Below are 10,385 nucleotides of genomic sequence, written 5' to 3'. Positions count from 1 at the left end.
AACATAAACAATGTTTTGATACCGTTTTCAGTTAGAAAATACAAAATTAAAGCAAATGCCACACAGTGACAAGGTGGGAAATATTTTTTTCCACAGTGACAAAGTTATTTAATGAAAGTTACTATAGAAATGCCGTTGCCACTCTCTTTGTCGAGCATTATCATTTTCTGTTGAAAGAACTTTCGTACAAACATGGTAATCACGTGTGACGCCGAAATTAATTACATAACAACACTATAGTGGAAGGAACCTTGTTTTGACCTTTCGAGACTTTCCAGTTGCTGTTCTTCAACAACAACAACAACAAAAACAACAAAATTCTTTATTTAAACAGGATATAGGTTAAAGCAACTGAAGCTTGCTTGTTTTTTTCAGTCCGCAATTTACCTGACTGCGCCTCTTCGTCTAATTCCTAAACAGACCATAAAAATAATGTAACAAAAATAATGTAACAAAAAAACCTAAGAAAATTTACTTTGGTCAAAGCCGAAACTTCAAATTCCTTTCGCCCTTGAAGTGAAGAGTGATGAACATTTTTCATCATCAGAACTCATCAGAGATGAACTCAAGAAGGTGAAAAGCGAAATAGGAAACATCAGTGGCAAGCTGGACGCTTTGACGACATCAAGACAAGAAACAAAGGATGAAGGTGAGTTCTTAAAATTAACAAACAAAACTCAACTCAAACAGTAAACTTAAATAGGCTTAATTGTGATGATAGATGAGCTCATTTAATGTTGTACCCTCAAAAAGCGTGACGTTTAGAAACCTGTACCATTGTTAACTAGCCTGCCTGGCAGGCATTCAATAAAGGAAAGAGGGAGAAAGCGGTGAAAGCGCCAATTCAAACCCTTCTTATTAAATAGCGTTGAAGTATTCTTATAAAATAAAGTAGGCCTAGGGTTGGAGTAAATTTTGATCCTTACCTGAATACATCAGGGAGCAGCTTGAGCAAATGAAAAGTGAAATGGCCAATTTTACCCGAATTAGGTTTAAAAACGTGAGAATACCCAGTGAAGCATACGAGGGAAAGGGTCATTTCATGTTCCTGCATAATTTTTGGTAACCCCCCGATGCTTGACAAACTAAGCAAGATCCTGTCCATGAACTTACTCCGCTTTCTCGGATGTTGTATGAAACATCTCCCCATTTATTCACTAGGGAGCTTGGTACATCATCTAATAAATTGTCTTAGGTTTGTCATTGTACTAGCTTCCTGCTCATATTGCCCAGATAGTTTCTTCGAGGCTGGCTCCTGTTGTTCAGCGAAATTTCACAATCCAGTTTAGTCGTCGTTGTTCGCTAGTCTTTGTCCGTTTGTTACATTGTATACGTACGCATAGTGGAGACAGCCGCTGGCTGCCCATAGCGTTCGTGTAGCATATTCAACAATGCATCATAAGAGCATCCCACATTCCTCTCAATGATTGCATAACCTTCACCAGTCAGAAACTTATGGAGGAATTCTAGTTTATATCACTCAAAATGTCGTCCTCTGAATTGCAAAAAAAAGTCTTGCTTTGTTTTCTAAGGCGTGATTGCAAACAGTCTCATTGCCATCTTGTTCTTAAAACTCTGATTCTTTCTCTGTCAGAAGCCTTCCTTTTGTTTTAAATTTTATTTTATATTTCTTCCTTTCCATTTCCAGTTCATATTGAGCGCGTTCTTGCTCCTGCTCGAGCAATAATTTCTTCATTTCGATATCCTTTTTTAGTTCCTTTAGTTAAGACTGCCATCACAAATATAACAACTTGCTCTTACTTTTCCATTTTGAATAGGACAAGTAAACTGTGTGAAAACGAGCGCCTTCTATAGTGTTTTATTCTGTCTCCTCCTTTTCAGTGGCCTGCCTATATACTATGTTAACATTAATGTTTTAAATGGCAATGGATTGTGGCGATTAGCCAAAAGAAAGTCTCCGTAGCAGGACGACACTAATTTAATTTTCCCAGCTTATCTGAGAGACAATCAATAGACCATATCCTCGGAATTGGACTAGAACTAGCTTGCAATGGAGGCTAATGCGGGGAATCTTTTCAAATGCAATTGACATGAAGCTCTTTTTAATGATATTCCCCCGCATTAGCCTCCAGTGGGAGTTATTTCCAATTCAATACCGAGAATACGAACATTGTGTATTATCTCTGTCTCGTGTGATCAAAAATAGTCTCTCTTGTTTGGGATTTTACGCGAGCGGTGAAGCCTGTAGCATCAAAGAGAATCCACGATCCCCATATAAACCCCAGATGTAATGAAAATTTCTCTTCCGTTATCATTATTCTCATTTTCAGTCTTTATCTGATTATTCATATTCGCGCGTTGCGTGGATATTTTTAACTCTAATTTCTTGAAAAAACGAAAATATTCAAAGTATATGGGACTGCAATTACAACTGTAATCATCTCGCCTGGTTTAAGAAGCCTTTCATCGCTATCGGGCGTACAACTCAGATCATCTTCATGACAATCTAATATAACCCATGTCTGATAACTCCTCTTTCGCCAATGTTTCCTAATTATTGCTTTTGTGGCTGAAACTTCACTTTACAGCAATTCGTCGACAAACCGTATTGTAACGACCCCTTCACTGTCAAAACAGTTTAGGCGGTTCCTATCAAGGAAGATTGAAGGATTCATTTATGAATTTTGATTTTATTTTTTGCTTCAATATTCCATTTTTGAATTGAATATTTCAATGTTGAAACGAATCCTGGCTCGGATCCTGGCTCGGATCCTGGCTCGAATCCTGGCTCGGATCCTGGCTCGAAGTTCAGGTATCCTCTGTTCAAACGGCGACTCGATTCAAAACTCGAATGTTGATCTTATTGATGCGAGAGGCGCGTGAGAATTTTATGAAAGTTCCCTAATTTGCATGAAATGGGTCAAAGGCATTTTTCCCACTATTCGTACTGCCAGTAGTATTTTTGTGCCTTATCAGTGCACCAAAATGGTATTACCATAGTGTTGAAAAAAAAAAAAAAAAGAAAGTGAAGAACAAAATGATGAGAAAACACCATGTTTGGCTTGACACTGTCTGGCTTCACACTTGACAGTCCAATCAACATTCGAGTTTGAATTGAGTCGCTGTTTGAACGTTGAAATATCCCATTCAAGAATGGAATATTGGATGTAAATAAAACGGGGAATGGGGAATTGAATGATTCCGGGGAATGGGAAATTGAAATGGGAACACTTAAAATGGAAATTTTGAAATTAAGCAATGAAAAATTCCCAATTGTAAAAAGACAATGAAACTCTTTCGTTTTCGTGGGATGAGAATAACGCATAATTTTTAATGATTATACAAAGATTTTTCCTCATGATCGCACGAGGTGCAAGAATGAAACTGGTTGTTAAAGTAAGACGCGTAACGGGTACTCTGTGTAATTCTCTGCGTAATTCCTAAAAAAAATTATGCGTAATTCTCATCCCACGAAAACAAGAAAGTTTCAGTTTTGATTTATAATTGGGAATTTTCAATTATTTTAATTTTTATTTATTTTAAGTTTTTATTTCCCATTTCAATTTTCCATTCTCCATTCCCCTGTTTTAGTAACATCCTGAAATATTGAAGCAAAGAAGGAAATCAAATTTCCTTTAATGACTTCATTCACCCTTGACAGCGGAGCTACCAGCGGCTCAAAGACCGCAGAGCGGAGCCCCATACCCATAGAAAATTAACAGAACCCATGCTTTTGGTTTTTCATGGTCATCATGGTTAGCGGCATGGCTCGCGGGCGCGTGCGACCATGACGACGAAGTCGCTCCAACATGGCGGCCATACTCCAGAAATCGGTTTAAGGTTATGGTTAACGCCAGCTTACATCTTTGATATTGGACATCCATGTCATGGTCTATTGACAGCTGTCAAAACAAGGTATCCGCTGACCAGTATCACATGACCATATCGTAGCTCACATATAGAACTCATCGAGGTCGAATGTCTTTTTTTGAAGTTTACCGCTGACCAAATAATGGTTAACATTGGATCGCGGGATCAAGAGCTATATTTTTTCTATTATTGGTCAGTAAATTGGGAGCTCCGCTTTTAGGCTTGGCTAAATCTAGTTAATAGGAACACTTGAGCTGTTTTAATGAAACGTCTTCTGCCATTTTGTCTTCGGTAAACTGGCGTTCAAATTTTCAACGCAACGCGTGAGGATAAATAACACGATGGAAACTGGAAACGAGAATGATTATCTAAACATAGGCACGCTAAGCGTGCAAGAATTATTTTTTCAATTAATGGGGTGGCTTGGGGTGAGACTGGGTGGTTGTCCTGTTGGGATGGTTTATGTCATGGGTTGAGCTACTTGTGTATGGAGGCCCACGGAGTCACTTTTTTGCACAAATTTGCTTGCAAACAAAATAATTTTTACGTGCACTTTGATACGTCCGAACTGTTTTATTAAATACGTCAATTTTCATCGTTTAATTGAAAAACAAGAACTAATCTAATTATCAAAATGTAACGACTTCTGTTTAAAGCGCTTATTTTGTTCCTAGCTTTGTTACAACCGTAACGTGATACTTTTGTCTGTTACAGTATACTTTTGGCTTTTTGCCAAGCACTGTAACATGATGCTGTTGTTTTTCTCACTTTTGTCACATGATACTTTTGCTTTTCTTGAAAACGAACGTTACACGATACGTTTGTTTTTCTCGAAAAAGCCAAATATCCATTTAACACGCTCAATAGTCATTGAACGAAATATAACGAAGTACTAATAAACGAATCAAATCCAAAACCATCCCTTCGGGAAAGTTCTTTAAAGCGCAGTACACCTGGAGTATTTGATTTCTGTCAGAACTGTTTCAACAAAAGTTTTTGTTTCTTTCAAAAGATCTTAAAACGTAAATTTCCATTCAACAAACAAAGAACTAATTTAGTTATCAAATTGTCACGAAACAACACGCTCTTATTCTGTTGCCGCTATCGATCGTAGTTGATTTTAACAGTAAAGCCATTCGAAGTTAATACCCATACCGCTAAATTATATGTCTCGACGAGATTTATAAAAGATATAAACATAAACGCTACTTGCCCGAGAGGTAATTCCGAATCAGTGAATTGAGGAAGACGCTTGATAGACTTGTTAAAGTAATTGCGGTTTTAAGTTTGCGCCACATTTTTTGTGACAGTTTTTAAAGCGCAGTATAGTACACCTGGAGCATTTGTTTCCTGTCAGAACTGTTCAACAAAAATTTTGGTTCATTCACAACGTAAATTTTCATTCAACAAACAAGAACTAATTGAGTTATCAAATTGTCACGGAATGACACGCTCTTATTCTGTTACGTTTTTGCTATCGATCGTAGTTGCTTTTAACAGCAAAGTTAATACCTGTACTGGTTCATTAAATGTTTGAACGAGATGTTTTAAAGGTATAAACACAAACTCCACTTCTGAATTAGTGAATTGAGCAAGACGCCACAGAGTCTCCAGTAATATTAAGGAATCTAAAGAATATTCCTTTCCATTTTTTCAAATCTTTGTTAATATACCTACAGTATTAACATCATAATGACAACATTATTCTTTAAATCGGCTATGTGCAGATGCTTTATGTAATTTTTACTACGGTGAGGAAGCTAGCTTCTCCTAAACGAACGCTCAAATAAGAGGAATAACAATTTTGTGTTGGGCCTTTTGCTGACGGCGTGTGCGTTATAAGCAGGCGAGCGTTACGAAGAACGCGTTTTTAATCCAGGTTTAATTCACAATACACCAATTCCGCCTCCTACAAATCTAAAATCTTCGAACGAAATCGCTCACTACAACTGTGTCAGATTGCTTTCCCTTTTACAAACTACAATTTGATTGGTTCTGATAGTATTTGAAACCTGACTGACGGACTGACGGACTGACTGACTGACTACACGGTCCATCATATTGAAAACAATAAGTCAAAAATACGTGAGGAATTACCATTCAAATAAAGTATTATGGGGCCAGTATTACCTCTCTTAACCTTCGTCCTCTCTTAGTTTATTTTGTTCCAGTGAGGTGAAATTTAAGTTACCTATCTAATAACGAAAGCAACTTTCATAAATTACATGATAATATTAATTATTGCGAACGCATTTTACTTTCAGGCTCTATTGATTTATCCGAGCTAATAGATGGAATTCGCCAACTCTACAAATCCCGTGAAGGATGGCTTTCACCATTTCCTTGGTGCGAGGAGTTTCACTTTCATCTTAATGATATTTTTACCAGACTCAAAATGATCACCAGGAAGAAAACACGAGGAACAGCCACTGACGAAATCGTGAACATGTCTGCTATCTTCAAACCGCATGAAGAATGTTCACAGCCAAGAACAGTGTTAATTGAGGGGAAGCCAGGCATGGGAAAGACCACATACTGTAAAAAGCTCGTTTATGACTGGGCTACAGGAAAGCGCGAAGCAGAAGGTTGCTTTCCAAGATTCGAAGCCGTGTTGTTGTTAAAATGCCGTGATATAAAGTCTAACCTTTGGGAAGCTATTGACGACCAACTTCTGCCCCGAGACATCCAAAAAGGCATTAGAGAAGAATTCTTCAATTTTGTTCGCCACCATCAGTCAAGCGTGTTGCTGGTACTCGATGGATTGGATGAATTACCTGCAAGTAAACAGCTACCGGTTTTAGAAGTCATTCAGGGAAGAGTTCTTCCAAAGTGCCACTTGGTTGTTACAGCGCGGAAGGAGGCTGGAATGAAGTTAAGAAAATACTGTGACACCCTTTTGGAGATCGAGGGATTTACTGAAGAAGATGCACGAGAGTTCATCTACAAGTATTTCAAAACCATGGAGGATTTGGCCGAAAAGCTCTTGCTCAAGCTGGATGATGATGAAAATCTACGAGAAATGGTGGCAAATCCACTAAACACGGCACTTCTTTGCCTTCTGTGTGAAGAATTTCAGGGTATATTCCCAGAAAGTGGAACTGAACTGTTCCTTGAAATAACAGAGTGTGTTCTGAGAAGATACAGAAAAAAGAAAGGATTATCAGAAACCAGTGAGAAACTGACTGAGGTATACAAAACCCAATTAAAACACCTCGGCTGGATAGCGCTTAATGGTTTACATGAAGAAAACTTAGATTTTGAAGAAAGTGAGTTTGCAGATCACAAAAATGACTTATCTGGATTTGGATTTTTGTCAATGCAGCCCGGTGGTAGCAAACTAAGACCATGTCGACGTTACGCATTTCTACACAAGAGTTTCCAAGAGTTTTTCGCTGGTTTATATCTTAGTTGTCAGCTTCTTAATGAAGAAATTACTTCAGATGACTTAGTTTCTGACAATAGATATTTCAATGAGCTAAAACAGGTGATTTTGTTTTCTTGCGGCATTGTATCAGCGCAATGTAAAGAAACAGCAGTGGCCCTTATGACAAGTATAACATCACAAGTGAACGAACATGGCGGTGATAGTCTGGATGTTGCATTGGAGTGCATCACTGAATGTAAAAGAGGAAAAAGTGATGTATGTGTGGCACTTGCTCGAGCTTTTGGTTTGTGTCTTAAACTTCAAGATATTTCTACCAGGCTTGGATTGGCTAATGCTGCCTCCTTTGCTGAGGCAATTAAAGTCAATACAACACTTATGCGGTTGTATTTGATAAGCAATAACATTGCTGATGCTGGCGCTGCTCTTCTTGCTGAGGCCATAAAAGTTAACACAGCACTGACGTGCTTAAATTTGAATAGAAATAACATTGCTGATGCGGGCGCTGCTTCACTTGCTGAGGCAATTAAAGTCAATGCAACACTGACGCAGTTGGATTTGAATAGCAATAGCATTGCTGATGCTGGCGCTGCTACACTTGCCGAGGCGGTTAAAGTCAATAGAACACTGACGCAGTTGAGTTTGTCGGCCAATAACATTGCTGATGCAGGGGCTGCTTCACTTGCTGAGGCAATTAAAGTGAACACAACACTGACGCAGTTGTGTTTGATCAGCAATAACATTGCTGATGCTGGCGCTGCTTCACTTGCTGAGGCAATTACAGTCAACACAACACTGCAGTGGTTGGACTTGAATAGCAATAACATCGCTGATGCAGGCGCTACTTCACTTGCGGAGGCAATTAAAGTCAACACAACACTGACACGGCTGGGTTTGTATGGTAATAACATTGCTGATGCTGGCGCTGCTTTGCTTGCTGAGGCATTTAAAGTCAACACAACACTAGCGTGGTTTGATTTGGATATTCAATAACATTGCTGATGCTGGCGCTGCTTTCCTTGCCGAGGCAATTTAAGTCAACACAACGCCACATGGAAGAGTTTGATGAAAGTCAATGAAAGTAAAAAAATGTGACACTATGTATTTCGAGTATGATAACATGGATGAATTTATTGTTAACATCAGTAGATATTAGATAGTGATTAGACTGAATAAAAAAAAAACTTCAGTCAAAAACGATGTTGCGTATAGTGAGAATTTATTATAAAAAAAATCAAGTGAAAGAAAGAGGGCATTATTTTCCCCTCATTTTCTCTTAAGTGGAGAAGAACACTTCATAGTATTTCATAGAATTAGTATTTTTAACGTTATTGTAACAGAAGCGAATAAGTAGGAAAATCGCTTTTAACGTTTTTTGGATGTTGTAACAATACCCGTTTTAATGTTAAAAGTCGCTATAATAGCGTTTGACATTGACAGAGTATATAACTTTTGAATTGTTTTTACATTAATTGCTTATAAAGATAAAACTGCTTGTAAATTTGTTTGGATTATATTTTCATACTTGCATGCTTGTACGCAGTTTTGCCTAGTGAATAAACTGTAGTTGGTGTGAAGTCCCGGAGTTTTTTTTTTGTCTGTTGCAAGCGCTCCGTCTTTTTTCGGAAGCCAGAAGAATACTGTCCATCTACATTCTCCAAGGCTAGTTCAATCGCATAAATACTAGTTCTTAACTTGTACAAGGAGGTGTGGATTTACATGGATTGAGCGACATTGAAAAATACATTGGAAGCCCAAGCATTTTCTTAATAATTCCAAACAGGTTGAAGGTAAATGGAAATTCGAAATATCGTTTTAATAAATTGAATCAAAACAACAATTCAAACAATTTAAACCCTGGTATTGAATCAAAACAACAATTCGGACTCTGGATGAGCACAAAGACTTGGTCGTCCTTGCACTTCTTTGAGAGATTATGAAACTTATAAAAATGGCGCACAAGAAGTCGCCTGAACAAAACAAAACAACGAGAGGCAGAAAAATAACAAGAAAATGTTTGATTGATAAGAAGGGAAAAATCCGCAGGTCAGCTCAAAGCATCCAAATTAGGCTTGGCGGGATGCGGGATGGGGCTTAAATCAAGGCGGGATGCGAAGTAGGAAACATTGTAGTGGCGGTATATTCGGGATGAAACTGTCTTGGCTGGACTGGGATTTACAGCTAATCCGTGATCCACTGCATTTTCGAAACCCGCGAATGCGCTCAATGTATCGCGAAAATTCACAATCTGTGCACTTTTTACAACCTATTCACCCCCCCCCCCTCCTCTTTGTAAGCTTCAAATGAGACTTCTTCCATTTTAACGTGGTGAATGTATCTCTATTAAAAAAATACGCCCAACACACATACAACTTTATTCACGTATCGATCGTTATTTTGGGACACCTATTTTAAATTGAGTCTAAATCTATTTCGACAAAGGAAACAGCTTTTTTATTACATGTTTGCTCAATTAACTAGCTATATCAAGGGTAGTCTTAACAAAGTAGCCTAGCTTAACATCCTACATGACACTTGTGTTTAATCGCTCTTCCTGTCCTATTTAAACCCTGGTATTATCGTGTAAGTGTGCAATCGCACTAAAACACATAAACCAATGAACGCGTCGTGATTTTAAGGTATCAGTGTACCCCAAATGACCATCATGCGTTGGAGCTGCCTTACCGTCTGGTAATTAACGCAAACCCCAACAAAGTATATATTTTCTGAAAGCTTAGGAATTGTACATTACGGAAATATATTTATTTTAAGTAAAAATAATATTGTTATCCAAAGAGAGCGTGTTATTTCCAAAAGTACCGAGGCTCATAAATCGGGTTCGTTTCCGGACAAATTTGAGTGGGAAAAAGCGATTAGCATCGCTATGTGTTCTTCACACATTTCTCTAAGAAACTGTGTCGGGGAATATTGATTACTTGTCTGGTTTGTTTTTGACACGCAGATAAACTTTAAAGAGTGTAAGGAACAACTATTGTCTGCGTTTAAACAGCCATAACTTTTGAAAGAAGAAAAAAGTTAAAATTCGCCGACGCAGTTTTGTTGCTCAATTATCGGGCAGCATTCTTGCCAAATTTCAGCGAAAATTGTTGAAACCCCATTAAACTTTGTTTACGAGATACGAAAGAAAATGTATTTTGGGGCGTGCTTCCGC

General features: G+C 38.1%; 1 protein-coding gene across 1 annotated transcript in view; it reads left to right on the top strand.

Moving 5' to 3' along the window:
* The window catches only part of LOC144662524 (uncharacterized), a 167,832-nt gene extending 159,529 nt beyond the window's left edge, over positions 1-8,303 (top strand). The window contains exon 12 of the mRNA XM_078523346.1: positions 7,568-8,303. Coding sequence (XP_078379472.1) covers positions 7,568-8,206 — 639 coding nt within the window. The 3' untranslated portion in view covers positions 8,207-8,303. The remainder of the gene's footprint in view (positions 1-7,567) is intronic.
* Positions 8,304-10,385: the final 2,082 nt, after the last annotated feature.

Source organism: Oculina patagonica, chromosome 8 (assembly GCF_052425735.1).
Source record: "Oculina patagonica isolate OP01 chromosome 8, crgOcupat, whole genome shotgun sequence".
Classification (NCBI taxonomy): Eukaryota; Metazoa; Cnidaria; class Anthozoa; order Scleractinia; family Oculinidae; genus Oculina; species Oculina patagonica.
Note: the sequence above shows the minus strand (reverse complement) of the source record. Positions and strands in the feature narration are given on the sequence as shown.